Source organism: Convolutriloba macropyga, chromosome 9, assembly GCF_964194025.1.
Source record: "Convolutriloba macropyga chromosome 9, txConMacr16.3, whole genome shotgun sequence".
NCBI lineage: Eukaryota > Metazoa > Xenacoelomorpha > Acoela > Convolutidae > Convolutriloba > Convolutriloba macropyga.
Window position 1 is genome coordinate 10,999,409 of NC_134476.1, and position 17,851 is coordinate 11,017,259.

At 37.4% G+C, this 17,851-nt stretch overlaps 1 protein-coding gene across 1 annotated transcript in view; it reads left to right on the plus strand.

Moving 5' to 3' along the window:
• Positions 1-7,132, plus strand: part of LOC142346122 (uncharacterized) — a 24,953-nt gene extending 17,821 nt beyond the window's left edge. The window contains exons 2-4 of the mRNA XM_075398626.1: positions 3,626-3,679; positions 3,769-3,786; positions 6,621-7,132. Coding sequence (XP_075254741.1) covers positions 3,626-3,679; positions 3,769-3,786; positions 6,621-6,922 — 374 coding nt within the window. The 3' untranslated portion in view covers positions 6,923-7,132. The remainder of the gene's footprint in view (positions 1-3,625; positions 3,680-3,768; positions 3,787-6,620) is intronic.
• The last annotated feature ends 10,719 nt before the right edge of the window (positions 7,133-17,851 follow it).

A 17,851-nucleotide genomic window follows, 5' to 3' on the forward strand; every position in this document is an offset into this window, starting at 1 on the left:
ATTTATGTCTTGAAAAACTGCAGTATGTTTATAGTTTTAGAGTTTTTTGTTGTTTGTTGTTTCAATGTAAGCTAAATCTAGACAAAACGGCTTGATTACTGTATCTCAATTGTGTTCAGATTAATTGGCCTGTAAGTAGATTGTGAACTCTATTTTTGGCAGGTCTATTTCGGCAGAAATTATTTCCTCCCGACTCTGGCGATTTTTCCGTATTGCATAACGTTAGAAAATAGTCTGGTGAGGAGTATATTTTTTGAAGGGAACGGGAAATTTTATGAGAACGCTGTAAAAAAATGTTATCGAAGGAACTTTAATAGCTCGCAAAATATTGTCAGGGCTTTTATGCAAAAAGTACATTGTCAAATAAGAAAGAAAGCAAAAGATAAATATTTAACCTTGACAGAAACGATGTTAAATTAAAAAATATTGAATTTCAGGTAAAACGCTGTATCTTTAAATAAGTTTCTTTAAAATTGGTTATCTATTCAGTTTTGTCAACCACTCACATCCCCCCTTTAGTAGGCACATAACTGTTACACACCCAGGCACACATGCTATTTTTACAAAGTTTCTTGCTATATATTATCACATAGTTTTCAATTGGTGTGCATAACAAATACTAGGGGCACAGAATAGATCCATTATAGTTTTGAAATACAATTTCACCAGTTTCAAAAAGCTTTTTTCTTTTTGTGGGGATTGCGTTAAAAAGTTTGGTTGCACGGTTTTAGCTCCATCACCTACAACAATTTCTGCAAAAGTTGCAGAATAAAGTTCCAAGTATTCAGGAAATAAATATTTTGAATTTTAGCAACAATAGTTGTTTAGTGTCGGCTCCAAAATGCCTGCAAATAATGTATGATAGCAAAGAATATTTTGCAGATGATTCTCTCAATTTGCATGGCAACACGTTGAAACTGTTTTAAGGAAAAGAAAGTGGAGGCTCGTTAATGTGCGTTTGCATATGATGATCCGACCCGCGCTCACTTTTCACTTAACTGTCAACCAAACGAAGACAAAAAATATATCTTTGAATTAAAAATAATTATTCCACAAACTACTAAACGAATTAAATAATTCCCTGCCTCATTACAGCGCTCATAGAATTGGCCATTAATAAGACTACGAGAAGAAAAAAAACAAAAACAAAATGAGCAAAAACAAAAACGTTTTGTAAACTAAACTTAAAAGCACATAATAACAACGTCGAAACACAATCAATTAAAACCCTAACTACTCAAATTTAATTTTTTTTGCTACTACAAAGCAGATCGGATTTTTTTTACTAAAGAGTCTAGGCAACAAGTGGACAAAAAGAACAAATAGTAAGACGAATTTCAAAAATCAACCAAAAATTTTGTAAACAAATCTTTTCAAGCGTCTCAGTAACCATTAGCTTCTGACGAAAAAATTTTTAATACAATAATTAAAAAAGCAAAACCAACCAATAGGACTTGTTTTTGTTAAGACAAAGCCACAGAACTTGACAAAAGATGGAGAAAAATTGAAAGTTTTACAAACAGTTTGCGAAAAAAAAACAAATTATTGAAGCCAATAATATCTTTCGCTGTTATCTGCATTTTATGTTTTCCATTTCAGATTTTATTTTAACTAATTAAGGTAAAAACAATACTGAAAAATTAAATATGATTAGGTTGGCTTCATTTTAAAATCATCCAGATCTGTTATTACGTGAATGTGCTTAAAGAAGAGAAAAGGAACACAAATGTTGAGCACCAACAAAGCTTTTATTAAAATGCATATTGCCCGAAAAAGAAAACATCATTTACGCTGTAATATGACAGACATGCTAGTATTTGTTTTACCAGGAAGTGGATGAGAGCTCTCGATATTGACAAACAAATAAAAGTTGACAAATGTATAAAAAATCGAAAAAATTAAAAAAAAATATTTGAAAAGAAATGTTATCATTGAATTTAAGGCTATTTGCTATAAACTTAGTGCAATGAGTACTTTCATTCGTTCAACTTTTAATTTTAGGTTTATGAGACCTCTCAGCGTTTTGAGACAACAGAAAGAAAAGAAAAAATGGGCAAAAACAGCAAACTGAAAAAAACAACTGAGAGAGAAAAGTGTCGAAGCCGTTAAAAAATGAGCTTATCAGTTTCAAATTTTTTTTTCAAAAATTTTCCAATAACAATGGAACTTTAAGACTTCAAAAAAATCAAATATGAACAAATAATTCATGAAAACACGAAACTTTTAAGAAAAGCCCTAACATCAAAAACTTAAATCTCAACAGCTTTCAACGGAAGTCAGTAAATTGTAGGTTATAATCAATTATGTCTCGATGGGAAGGCAATAATTTTTATCAGTCTTAACTCATCAGCAAGTCATCAAAATCAGTTGCATGACTAAAGGAACCACAACAAATACCGGCGAAATCCAAAAAATCACGAGAAAAGTGCAAGAAGACTGTGTCGAAGCCAAAACCATACCTTTTTCTCGGAGAGTTTATCGATCATCAATTGGACGTATTCACTCAGCCAATCGGAACTGTCAAAAACAGGGTAAGGTGAAAAGATTTTCAAAGGCAACCAAAACTTGGAAAAATTTAACCAAAAATCAAAACAAAATCATGAAAATCGTAATAATAATGAAAAATTGAAGTTATAAAGACAAAAGTTAGAAAATAAAACTGTTAAAAAGATCAATTTTAGTTGCAGTGGAAAAAAATTGAATCCTGCCAATAGTGAGACTGACTTAAAATTCACAGAAGCAATTTTGACATCTGTTGATATTAAAAAAATGTTTTCGAAAAACTATTTTTAAAGTCTTAGCAGCCATTAACTGTCCACTCCAATTACTACATAGGTTCATTTACTGCTCTTCAGGACACCTTTTGTACTTTTAATTGACGATTCTATGCTCTAGGACTACAATTTTTTTAAGTCAGAGCCATAAACTCTTAGTCGGAGACATAAACTCATAGTCGGAGTCATAAAAAAACTCATATTCGGAGCCATAAAAAGCTTGAGCGTTTCCTTGAAAACGAAATATTTGTTCATTGGGCGTCTATTGACTGTAAAGAAGGTTTGTCTTCAACAGAACCGTGATTTGAAAAGTGACCAGTCTCTAAGTGACTTGAAAAAAACATGAAAAGGTTTTTAAAATAACAGTTCTCAAATAGAAATCGAATTTTTTCACAGTGAATTCCCAATGAGAGAAAACCTATCCTTTTTAATGTCTTTTCGTCCGTTAGAAACACAAAATTTTTTAATTTGTATTGTAAAATGTAATTTCGAATTAATATTTTTACAGAAAAATTCTTAATTTGAAAACTACGCTAAAAGTAAACAAAATCGAGCCAAACGCCAAATGATCACACTAAACTCTAAACCTCGATAATACCCCGAAAAAAAATTTAAAAAATCTTTTTAATTCCGAACTCTTCACTGGGCGTGATACCACTCATATTTCTCTACGATGAATATATCAATCGGCTAAAATTGTCTGAACAAAAAAACCCAATTGAGTATATAGCTCCTCCCCCCACAAGTGAGGTCGGAACAATTATAGGAGCAGAAACTAACTCTCAAATTTTACTTACAGTGGTTGTAAATAGAAATGGAGTAAATAGAATTCCACCTGTCTGTTGTTTTAGGTGTCAATGTGGGTGTGTTGATTTTTCTAATACCATACATAACTTCAACTTCAGGTATGTAGTGTTAATCAAAGTACATTTAAATTGGAAATTTTGTAAAAAATAACTTAAATTCAGTTGAAAGTTTTTCAGAGACTGAGAAGAGAGATCGAACGATTATGGTAAGTTGTCAAACACTGGGTAACAGTTTGACACATGAGCAAGTTACTGGTTTCAGACTGCAGTCTAATATAATTAGCAAAATTGTTTTGCAGAATAACGCATCTCGCTACTCATGACATTAGTTGAAGTCAGCGCGAATTTAAGATTAGTTCCCGTCCCTTGGTGATGTCAAACTCTTATGTCATTAGCATGCTTTAACAAAAAAAAGTTTTCTGGAAACAGCTTGCGATTTTTGTTGCAATAAACTCATTGACAGAAGTAAACGAACAAAATGCAAGTTTACGTGGTAAGCGGGTTGTTTATGAAGAGCATAAATTTTCAGTACCAACATGAAGTCTATTTATTTTGACTTTTTTTCGATTAATTGTAAATGGAGAATAAAAATTTAACTCCTCGTAAGCATATTTTAGAGTTTACTTCCGGGAAGTCTAAGGCATTTACAGTTCAAAGCCGAGGGCGTTTGCGCACGAGGTTGAGCTCGAATTGCCGAAGGCTTCCCAGAAGTATACTCTAACTTATTTAGACCCCAATTTCTCTGTTCAAAAATCAAAGACAGAATTCAATTAAAATTTATAGTAACATTGCAATTCTCGTGCAGCGAATCAATCCAACAATTGAATAATCGTTCAGCCCAAACAATATTTTTTTCTTAATTCTTTGATAATATTGTAGGCGCAAAGGGATAGCAGAGGTCGTCAGCAGGCTCTGTTGTGTCACTCTCATTGTCGATCTTTATGGTTTTTAGAAAATGAGCAGTTTAAAAAATAATTCTTTATATTGCCTCAATTATAGACCTTAAAAAGCCCTATTCGCCGAAAACTGATAAAGATCAAAGTTTAGTGTGATATGAAACGTGGAATCTTAAAAAGTGGGACGCTTGAAGAAGTAATAAATAATGACTTCTTGCAGGATCAACTTTCAAAACGAGTGATCGAGCCTAACTTCACTGTTGATTTCTTTTAACAGCGAAATTGAGGACTAATTGTAAAAGGACGCCAGATATAAATGCAGGCCAAAACCCAGATAGAAGCTTAATAAGTCAACTTTGCTTAATAAGTACGTGAAAATCGTTCAATTTCGTGAAAAATCTTTTAGTTCTCGACTTAAGAATTTGCTCAAAATGATTGATGCATGGTGAAATTGAACAAACTTCATGTGTAGAACTCTTATTCTTATCACAAGTACAGAGTAGGTGACTTAAAGTACGTAAAACTCCAAAAGCATACAGTGTCAGGTGTCAAAGTGCCAAGAGTTCTTTTATACAGAGCCAGAAGTGGACTCTCGCAAACTCTCGTCATGATAAACGTGTTTCCTGCGAAGTTGCGTGTTTTTGCTAGAAATTAGTCCGAACTTCTGGTATTTATTGTGAAACACAAGGTGGTTCAAGAAGTTAAGCCAAAAATTCAAAGTAATTTTTACAGAGTCACGCAACATTACCTTAAACATGCAACTTGTAAGTTTTAAAGGATTAGAGTTCGTGATAGTCAACTTCTGGCTATTTATAAAAGAACGTTTCATTTTGACTCCCGGCACTGCATATTTTTGTTGTTTTACAACGTATTTTAATATACAAATTATTTTTTTTGCGAACCATAACATATATTACATTTTGCGTTTCGTTCGTAGAAACTAATGATATCAGAATTTATTTTATTCATCAGGGAAATTTGCAGAAGGTTATAATAAAATGTTGTCAGTAATCATTTCAACTAATAATTGTTCTCAAACAAAGTTTGTAGCAATAATATTAGTCCTGTGGTCTTTTTGAAGCGATTTTATGCTTGACCGATTTTTCGTCTGACCCTTTTAACTTTTTGTTCTCCAAAATGAGATGAACGGGTAAAATATAGGGCATTAAGTGTCTGAACAGCTCTCTTAGAGCCGTATGCCTTGCTAGTTTCTAAGTATTCGATTCACCAAAACTGTTTCGAGGAAACATTTACATGGTGGGGTTTTGAATCTTAACGGTTTGACCCCCCTCCTCAGTTACCCCACCTCTCAGTTACCCCCTCCCCTCAGTCACAATCCCCCACCCATCAGTCACCACTCCACCATAAGTCATCCCCCCACTCACACCCCCTAAGACTCCGTCCACCCTCTTCCACCTGTCGATTTGGATCCACTCTCTCGTCCAGCCCTCCCAAAGGTACCCCTATCTCTTGACCACCCTCACAGCTTGGAACTTCCCCCCACTATGAGCATATCACCCCCCGGGTCGAGGTTTGGCGGTGAATTTTCGTAAGAAATGCGGTGAAATGCGGTGAAAAAAAATGATTTTCACCGCGTATTTCTTATCTTTTTGAGGTGAAAGTGGTAAATCACGGTGAATTAATTATTTTCAGCGCGTTCTCAGTATTCTTACAATAAAAAGGGTCCCTACACGTGTTTGAACCTCTCACATCCTGTAGGCCTTCAACTGCTTATTCCACTGCGCCAACTTTCACTTACTCCTTTGATCTTAAATCAGATTGAGTAAATGTTGGAAAGCAAATGCGGTCAATTTTTGTAAGAAATTCGATGAATTCTGCGGTGAATTTTTGTAAGAAATGCGGTGAAATGCGGTGAAATATTTAGTTTCACCGCATTCATCGCAATCACCGCGTTTCTTACAAAAATTCACCGCATTCATCGCATTTCTTACAAAAATTTACCTAAAAACCTCGACCCGGGCCCTAATGCCATCATCCTTAGGCGACTAACTAAGCCAACCACTCGCCGGTCATTTGAGAGAAATTTGCCCGACTTTAGTCGATTATGTCTTCAATTTATCGATGGAAAAAGAAAGATTCGTATTTCTTAAAAATTAATAATTTTTTTACCTCACTTTGTTCAGACAATCTCGAATGGTATTGGCTCGAGAAACCAGTTGAATACTTTGGCAACAGACGTTGGATGTTCGACTCAGGGGCAAGTCCAGTTTTGACAGCTCGAGGGTGCGATGCTTCTGAACAGTTCATCAAGAAGTTTTACTACGACCCTTATCTAAATTTCTTCCTTATCAAAATTGATTGTAAGAAAGGAGAAAACTGGTTGTTCATTGAAGATTTCCCGGTCAAGTCTGTGGCTTTGCTCAGTCCAGACTTCGAAGTGAAAAATAATACAATAATATCTTCGGACTACCATGTGTCGTACTAATTGTTATAAATGTAACTTCGTGTATATATACCCTAGTCGAGAATTGATGTTTATTTTGCAAGATCTTGCAATATTCTTGCAAACAATGGTTATCTTGCAACATCTTGCAGGACGAGGGTTATCTTGCAAGATTCTTACAAGATAACCATTCAAAGCTGATTGGGTTATAGGAGTGTTGGAATTGTAAATTCAAATTGTTGAAACAAGCTATTCTGTTCAAATTTACTTCTGTCCAGTGAGAAAAAGACCAACAGAGAGCCAAGACACACATTAGTTGTACAAGTAGAGTAACTTAAGTACAATAAATGACAGTCAGCTTGAGATTTAATCAGTATCATGGATATAATAATACCTTATTATATTTAAATATACCATATTATATTTATATCTAATTATATACCATATTCTATTTAATTATAAATTGAATGTGTATGAACCAAAAAGAAATGTCTAATATTTCATTTGGAGCATATTTATCAAGTCTAATGATATTGTATGCTGAAATTCGCTCCATAGCATTTAGTAACTGATTTCATTCACATTGTCTACATTTAGTAGCAGAGGTATCAAAGGTCCCTATATCAACTATTGATCCCTCTACTTATATAGGTTGACAGAGCATTATTCCAGGACTTACCTAAAGCCCTAGAATTATTAGATTACCAAGAACTCAACTAACATCCTGATTTTGGTCTAATCAGATGCTACTTGAGATGGTCGTAAGGAAATTATCAAGGTTGTAACGTCTGCTCTCCTTGTTTCACAAAGAAAGTTTTACACCGCCCAGTTCGTTCTGAGTGGTTACAAAATCTGTCCGGATACTTCTTTTATGCAGTTTGCTTTTGTAACTGTATATCCGTTCTGCAGTATTTACCGTTGCATTAACTAATTCAACTAACTTAGTTTTGGATTTCTTCTCAATTGAACTGGGTCCACCGATCACACAATACGGGATCTCTATATGCTTACCAGTTCAATCGTTTGGATGAAACAAACCTAAGGCAAAAATATATGCCTGAGAAGTGTTATGAAACATTGGTTTCTAACTTAATCCTAGGTGTGTGTTGCGATTTTCGCAGAGTACTCACGAATTGAAGATTGGAAATCAGGACACAGAAAATTGAATTCACTGTTCGAGATGTTTTCGATACAAGACACAATATTAGATTAAAATTTCTCAAGACATTTTTTTGTATCTAGACACATTAACAATTTAAAAAAAATTGCTGCTCAAGGGTTTGGTTTTGGCTAGACGCAGTAACAAGTATACTGCTCAAGACTATATTATTTCAACAACTTTAAAGCAGAGTTTATGCGCTAGCTCGAGTTGCTAGGCTGACAAAATCGGTGAGTTTTTTGTTCAGTTTAACAACAATTTTTTATGCTTACGTGGCATACGCGGCTGTTTCTGATTCGCTATACATAGTTTTCTCGCTAAGGGGATGGATAATCCGGACAAAAATAGAACACAGTAACAGCTTTTGTCCTACGCATTTATTTGGATCTGTTGTGAATCTGCGCTGAATTTTTACATTCTACTCAAATTTGTTACTCCTTAGGCTCAACTCCAACATCGCCGGCCCTGTTTTCCTTCGTGAAAACATCATCGCCAGTTGGTAGTACTGGAGCGAGCTTCAATACTGGCCTCATGTAGTATCCATCTTCCGTTCGGATTTTCGCTGATCGAATCACTCCGTCGCAACCTTCAAAGGTTTCGGTTAATTGACCCTGATCGTAATATCCACGTTGGTTACTGTCTTCCACTAATCACACAAGATCACCCTGCTGAACACTTCTGTCCGTTGTGGTCGACCATTTCTTTCGACTGTTCAACGTTGGCCGGTACTCTCTACGGAATCCGTCCCAGATGAGGTGTGCGTATGCTTGTGTTTGTAGGAAGAGCTTTCTATGATCAACAAATTGCTCTGCACATGATAGATACGGTAAACAAAGTAGGAAATGGCTTGGAGTAATAGCTTCTAAATTGGTAGCATCAGAACTGACCGGTGTCAGTGGTCTAGCATTCAGCGTCTCTTCAACAAGACACGTCGTGGCTGACAGAACATCTTCCGTGACTGATCGACTGCCCAGCACTGCGTACACTGCCTTCTTGCAACTCCTAACCAGTCTTTCCAACACGCCTCAAAAATATGTTGCTGCAGGTGGATTAAACTTCTATCTAATACCTTGTTGGATCAGATGTTCTTCTATTTGCTCCTTGTTCCATGCTGCTATATACTCTGCCAATTTTTGTTCAGCTTCAACGAAGTTTGTCCCTGTCGTACATCATAATTTAGTGCAGTAAACTTATCATATGATGTACTTAATTTAATCAGTGTACCCATTCCTGAGGGGCATGTGTATAAATCATTATTACTTCACATGCATGTCTGTTGCTACCAATTTCCCACAACGGGAAAATATTGTTCACATTTTATTTGACTTCTGGAATAACAGTTGAGTTATTCTTTCATTCTCTTTATTTTGCTTCTCGCGTACAGTTGCCCAATTTAACTTATTCTTCACTAACTGTCTTTGTAATCCGAGTAAAGTAAACACTAGTCTTTACGCGATTCGCTAAGCGAATTCATTTGGAAATTGTGTAAAGCGCACTCGCCGCGCAAGTAGGACATAGAACATAAACACAACTCGCGACTCAAGAACAAGTACGCAATTTCACTCGCGTACGACATGGCGCAGTCAGCAGCTCAAAAACGAACTCCACTTGGCATTGAGCCATTTTGGGATAAACCCAGTGTAGACCCGCCACTGAAATGGGAAAAGTGGCAGATGCAGGCCAAGTTAGCGCTTCTTGCAAAGGAAAATATCACAATAGACACTTTGTTGGAACCAAAACCTGAAACAGTACAACTACCACTTGAACCGATCTATGAGGTTACGATAACAGGATCATCGGCACAATCGGAGCGGGAAAGATTGGCGAGAAACGCTCAATCAAAAATGAATTGGAAAAACCGATGTCAGAGACAACTGGAGATAGGAATAATGTGCGGAGACAAGCCATGGGCGCAAACCGATCGAAAAACTGTGTCAATGCTATACCTCAGTTTGGGCACTGAAGGACGTCGAATTGTCTGTAGTCAAAACCCACACCTCAAGATGGACAGTCTCTCAACAGGAGAACTTTGGACAATCATGGAAACAGCATTTATTCGTCAGCGCAACATTACATTCGACAGATATGTTCTTCTCACCACGAAACAGACAAGAGGAGAGTCTATCGAACATTTCTTCGGGAAATTGAAAGAACTTTCTGAAAATTGTGAGCTCGGAAGCCAGGAAGACACCCTCATTAGAGACTTATTTATTGCAAATATGTTAGATCCAGAAATTCAACGGGAATTGCTGCGAGAAACCTTAGAACCAGCCCAAGCATTACGTTTGGCCATAAATATGGAATTAGGCCAAAGAAACCAGCTACAAATTACAAACTCGCAATCTGCTCCGCAAGTCAATGCAATAATCCCCAACGAACATTTCGACCACCAAATCAGAGACCAAATACATCAAGCTTTACTCGATCACCAAACCAACTATGCAGGAACTGTGGCCTAACATGGTCAACTAACCATAGAGTCAAATGCATTGCGAGAGGCAAGACTTGCAACAATTGTGGCCTTCAAAACCATTTCTCCCGAGTATGCAGAAAACCAAAATCATCACCAAACAAACCCAATCGCTCTAATGTTAACTCTGTTGAAGAAAGTACAACTGACCAAACAGTAAATGCCATACAAAATATGAACTATAACCCGCAATGCGAATCGGATTACGACAGCTCAGATGACAATATGGTCGCCAGCATTGCAAGTACCGCAATTCAGATTGAACCAAAGAACACTATCCTACAAATTGGTAACAACCATGTTGGATTTCTCATCGAATCCGGCAGTGTATGCAGTATTTTGCCTGAGTCCCTTGCTTCGGAAATTGTGGAAAATTCTCCCCTTGCTCGATATTTGATGATAGCGCCTCCCCAGGAACTAAAAACATTTTCCAATGAACCTATAAACGTGATAGGTATGATACAGGCACCAATTGCGAGCAATGGATGGCGACTTGAAGAAGCTGAATTTGTTGTAGTTCGTGATGGACTAAAACCACTAGTGGGAAGAGATCTATTTGACGCTCTTGGAATTTCAGTAAATCAAACCCCAAAACCGGAAGGTAGTATGGTCAACACTATCACATCACAATGTCCATTCAAAACACGCATCGCACAACAATTCCCTCAACTTATAACACGTACTGGTCGCTCAAAAATACATATTGTAAAATCAAAATTTCATCGTCATTTCCAGCCAAAACATCAAAAGGGTAGAAAAGTACCCATCAACTTGCAAGAACGAGTAAATACTGAAATTAAAAAACGTCTTGCAGAGGGACATATAGAAAAATTGAATAACTGTTCTGACCAATATTTTATTTCACCTATTGTAATCACAGTCAAACGAGATCAAACCATGAAATTAGCACTAGATTCTAAAACTCTTAACAAAGCAATACATAAGAACAAATATCAAATGCCAAATATTGAAACACTCATAGATTCGATATCACAAATAATTACAAACCACAAAACAGAACCCGCGGAGCAAATACATTTCTCTACTATTGGTCTTAAATATGCTTACAGCCAACTAAATTTACACCCTGAAACTGCTAATCATTGTAATTTTAATATTATCAGTGGTGACATGACAGGCACATACCGATTCAAAACAGGATTCTACGGCCTTACTGACATGCCTGCCGAGTTTCAGAAGGCAATGGACTACACCCTGATTGGACTTAAAAACACATTCTGTTTCTTAGATGATATTTTAATTGTTAGTAAAGGTTCAGAAGATGATCACTTTCAACTCGTACTGGATTGTCTTCGAAAGTTAGATGCAGACAACCTCCGTATCAATCTTCCGGAATGCCATTTTGCAAAACAACAAATTTCATGGTTAGGATATAATATAACTCAATCTGGAATCTCGCCACTCGAATCCAAAACATCATCCATTATATCATTACAACCTCCTAATACACTCAAAAAATTACGCTCATTTCTCGGCTCAGTCCACTATATTAGCAAATTTATTCCCAATTTAGCTCAACTCTGCCATCCTTTAAGACCCCTACTTCGTAAATCCACTAAATTTGTCTGGACTGACACTCACACATTACCTTTTAATGCAATTAAAACTCGCATAGCAAATCATACCGAAAACAAGCATTATAACCCCCAATTTGAAACGCGAATCAAATGTGATGCTTCACGTTCTGGTTTGGGAGCAGCACTAGAACAACTAACAGTTGATGGTTGGAAACCGATATCTTTTGCATCCCGATTTTTAAACAGTAGTGAAGAACGTAATAGTATTAACGAATTAGAACTTCTTGGGGTAGTGTGGTCGATAGAATATTTTAAAAACTATTTATATGGAAAAGAATTTACTGTTATAACTGACCACCGCGCATTACTTTCCATTTTAAAAGAGCATCGATCAAATAAAACTTATAATAGTAGATTAGCACGGTGGGTTGACCGTCTCTTGCCTTATCAATTCTCAATAGAGCATTTACCCGGCGCAAAAATGGGCCTAGTTGATTACATATCCCGTAACCCATATCAACCAGCAAAAAGTGTTTCCAAATATGACGAAGAATTTCTAGTTGCAACATTATCGAGTATACATACTGATGCCCAATTACTTCAACAAAAACACAATCTCACAGCTAATTCACTTCATAAATTATATATTGATATTGATAGAGAACATAAAAATTCCACCAACATTACAGAACAAGTTTTAACCATAGATTATGAAACTCAAAATCCTCAATCTGACATTTCTAATTCACTCGCTTTGCAAAACAATAGTTCAAAATACTATTCAAAACAATCTTCTACTCCAGATATAAAACCCGCTCAGCGGGTACGCTTAACAAACGTTAAATCAAATTTCGCTCCGCGAATTAATAGTCTAAAATTCTCATCCAAACAAACTTTCAATTTAGACATGAATACCGCTCAGCATGTTCGCTTAACAAATAATAATTCAAATCTCGCGTCGCAAAAACACAACTCTAATATTATCCCTTTCAAATCTAAACATATGTATAGCACACACGCTCCAGACGTACATTTAGCTCATAAAAATAATTCATTCGCGGATCAAATGCAACATATATTTATCCCTTCCACTAATGGTATTAATTGTACTAGTGTACATGATCAGCGAGTACATTTCAGTCAAAACAATTTCGTACTCGCTAACACATATTCTCCCCCAAAAGTTAACACTTCTAATTTAATTGATACCACCCCTAATCTCGCATCGCGAGTACGCAAGTCTTTTAACAAATTAACACCCGCCTGGCATAATCCTTTACTAGTTACTCAAAAGACTAAAATGCATTCCTTAGATGACTCTTTTGCAACGCGAGTTACTAAATACCCAAATTATTCCAAATATGCGTCACATAGTCTACCATTTACAACTACTCCAGTACAAATTGAGTCTCAAAGACTAGTAAATACAAGAAAAGCGTCACTCGCTCACCAAAAAACATCCAAATTTACCATTTTAAGTCATTCTCACTTGTCAATCAAAAATCAGCCTCAAATTCCTACCTTTTTTAGTAAGCCACACTCAAATACTTTAAATAACTCACGTGCCCAATTGGTAAACAAAAATCAAGTGCTTTTTACCCAAACTCAATCTGAAATTCAGTTGCCTTCCTTTTCGTCAATCAATTTAATTGAAAAAACAACAACCTCATCAACAATGAGTCAACAAGCATCTTCTCTCAAGGGAAAATCTCTCTCAACTCGATCTACTAGAGCTTCGCCTCGCGTGTCATTCACTGACAATGCGACAACGAGCACGCCTCGCATATCTTCATCGCACTCCAACCTAAGTACCCCGCTAACGGATAGCCCCCAAGTAATGTCGTTCGAACGAGTAGTGGGGAAAGTTTTTAGCAAAGGCCTCATTGCGTCACTGACAAGTAAGGATGCAGTCTTAAAAGAAGTGCGAGACTGCATAATTCGGGGGACGAAGAAAGACTGAAGGCCCGCAACCCATACCTTCACAGTTATTGGCGGGACCTTCACGTGACAGGCGGGTGTGTCTGCATGGACGAGAAGGTGGCAATCCCCAATGCACTCAAAGAGGCCCTCATTGACGACCTCCATGCCAGTCACCCGGGTAGCTGGGGGATGATATGTATGGCCCAGCACTGCTGGTGGCCATACATGAATCGCGATTTGCTAGTCAAAGCAATAGAGTGCAAACCTTGCACTGCTATCGGTAAAAATTTAAAATCTGTTATTCCCGCAAAACAATTTAAAGCACATACACCATGTATAGTTCCCAAACAAGAAATACAAATAGACTTTGCAGGGCCCATTAATAACGAAAAAGAACATGAAATATATATTTTAACATGCATCGATAGATTTTCAAAATATCCTTCTGCGGAATTAGTTGATAATGCAAATGCATCGAATGTCATAAAAGTTTTAGATAATTATATACAAATTCATGGAGTTCCTCGTTCCTTAAGAATAGATCAAGCCCGTTGTCTTATAGGTAACCAAGTAAAAAATTTTTGTACAAAAAACAATATCACATAAATACCAGCTCCGGCAAATGATCATCGTGCAATAGGTTTAGTAGAACGATTAATTGGTACAATTAAACAACGCTTGGCATGTATTAAAGACGCACACAAAGAACTAAATACGTTCACCATTAAAGCAGCATTAAAATCAATTATATACCAGCTTCGCATATGCAAACATAAAACAACTAAGCTTTCGCCATTCGAATCTCACTTCGGGCGTACGGCCAATACACCACTTAGTAATATAAGTACTCAACCTAAATCATCTGGCCTCAGTTTTGAAAAATTTTGAATCATTATTTAGATGAAGAAACTGTAACCCCCAACGAATTGCTGCCGGAAGAACATTGGGGAAACATCCGGAGTGATGACGAAGTTGAGCGCAATATGTGCAAGGCGACTAAGGATGCTACTAATCGCGAACGGCAAGCCACAGATAATGAATCACGCTTCCTTCGTACCACGCATGCACACCGTCCACTCCCATTGAAAGAACACGCGGTCAAACTCAATATTGCCAGAAAGAAGCACCTCCACAAGCGATCCAAGAAGAACCTGGACGGATTGTATGAGGTGTTGGCACCAGGATCGGTCGTCCAAAAGACCGACCAATACACTTCGGTCATTCGCGAACCGGGTAAGATGGAAGTCACTGTACGCAATAGTGATATTGCAAAATTTGGCACTCGTGAGGAACGAAAGACTAAGTTGACGGAGTACATCAACCGCAGAGGACCCCGCACGCATGAAAAGACAACGGAAGCCAAGATACTCAGCCATACCAAAGAGTGTACCCGCATCCAGAAAGGAGACAGGAAAATGAAACATCGAAAACGGGAGACTGGTAGTGGCGTATCCTCGAACAAATCTAACATTGCTCGCGCAATGCGAGTACGTATGCCGAAAGTTCCAGATAATTTCGCCCCGCAAGTACTACCCGTAATTCCAGAGGCTGCTCCCGATCAGCTAATTATAACGGAAGAAGTGCTTATTGCACCCCCGCCTACAAACACGCAGCAAGAAACAATTGAACCACCTCATCCTGCTCCAACAACATCTTTCGCCGATACTCTTACACGATCCACTAAACGAACTCGAAAAAGCCCCAAATATTATGGTTACGATAAAGACGACTCCTCGGGTGATTCCACTAATTCGTGTCCCCCGAACTTTGCTCCACCCCGTAGGAAGCGTCGAGTGGGTGACATAGAATCGATTCAACCCTCAGTGATACAAACCATTGTGGACACTGCTACTCAAGTTGAACCGATTCGCAACGACTTTCCCTCGCCTATCATAGGAAAAGTGTCTCCGACGGACCCCCGTATTCGGCCAGCCGATCATAGCACTTCAAATGAACTGATTATTGATGTAGAGGACATGTGAAAACTGATATATTAGTAATTATGACTAGCTATGATAACCAGTAAATATATTGTTGATACTACTTAACCGGTGAATAAGTATTATTATTATTCATATTGTTATTAAAATTTTATTTCATGCAATTTTAATTTTGAAAGCGGGAGAAATGTCGTATATCATAATTTAGTGCAGTAAACTTATCATACGATGTACTTAATTTAATCAGTGTACCCATTCCTGAGGGGCATGTGTATAAATCATTATTACTTCACATGCATGTCTGTTGCTACCAATTTCCCACAACGGGAAAATATTGTTCACATTTTATTTGACTTCTGGAATAACAGTTGAGTTATTCTTTCATTCTCTTTATTTTGCTTCTCGCGTACAGTTGCCCAATTTGATTTATTCTTCACTAACTGTCTTTGTAATCCGAGTAAAGTAAACACTAGTCTTTACGCGATTCGCTAAGCGAATTCATTTGGAAATTGTGTAAAGCGCACTCGCCGCGCAAGTAGGACATAGAACATAAACACAACTCGCGACTCAAGAACAAGTACGCAATTTCACTCGCGTACGACAGTCCCGTTATCGCTTATCATATTGACCGATTTGGCTCTTCGAGCAATGAATCGCATAATTGCGTTCAGACAGCTATCAGTGTCTAGTTTTGTTACAATCTCTAAATGTACTGCTAGTACAGTAAGACATGTGAATTGTGAATAGACAGCACCAAGGCTCTTCGTTTCTTCGACCAATCTTTACTGTGAATGGTCCGAAATAGTCTACGCCCACATTCGAGAACACTGTTGATGCGACTAATTGTTCTTCAGGTAGATCTACCATTCCTGGTGCCTTTGTTTGGGCTGCTCCATTTTGACATCTAATGCATTTGTTTTTGATCGATCTCAAAGCATTTCGTATGCCTAGGATCCAGAATTTCTGCTGAACTGTGTTTCTGACATGTTCAGTACCTTCGTACGTGATGACTATTCTTATGTTCAATTCGCAAGAATAATTCAATTACATGGTGCTTCCAATGTAACAGTATTGGATGTTCGGCTTTGAAGTTCAATTGACTTTTACCTATTCTGCCTTGAGCACGAATAAGTCCTTGCTGGTCAATGAATGGTGAAAACTGGAAGATTTTGCTGTTTTTTTAGTTCCTTTTTCAACCATTAGAGAATTCATCTTTTCAGCAAACTGTTCTTGCTGCAGTACTCTGAATATGCTTGCTTGCGCACCCTATTTTTCTTCAACACTTAGTGTTCTTTTGCCGGTTTGTGTTTTTTAATTACGCGCTGTACGTAAGCCATTGTATTTACAGGTCAATTGAAGTTGATGAGTTGTTCCCACTGAATCATAGGCTTCTTCTCTTCAGCCTTTGCTGAGAAGACCATTTGGTCGTTTTGTTCGTATGGAGCAAAGGTTAAATTCACCTGTTCAGGCTATTAGTTCTCTCGTTGCTTCAACCAGGTGAGCCATTCAATTCACTCCTCTTAAGTTTGTCAACATTGATCGCTCGTGTCCCAATGTCAGTTGGATTGTTAATACCACTCACATGATTCCACTGTGAAACATTAGTTGTATCCAAAATCTCATCCACTCTGTTTGCAACAAACACCGGTTGCTTACGGTGGGAGCTATGAATCCATTGAAGAACAGTAGTGGAGTCTGTCCAAAAGTTACAACTGTGAATCTTCGATTCGTGTTCCTTCACTATCTGTTCTTTAAGTCTCACCGCCATCACTGCTGCTTGTAGTTCCGAGCGTGGTATGGAAAGGTGTCGCATCGGTGCGATTCTGCACTTTTCGATTACAAATGCTAATCCTGCTGAGTATTCTTTGGGTTTTGAATATAGGTATGCCACTGCGCACATTGTGTCTTCAGATGCGTCGGAAAACACATGAGGTTCCCATTTGT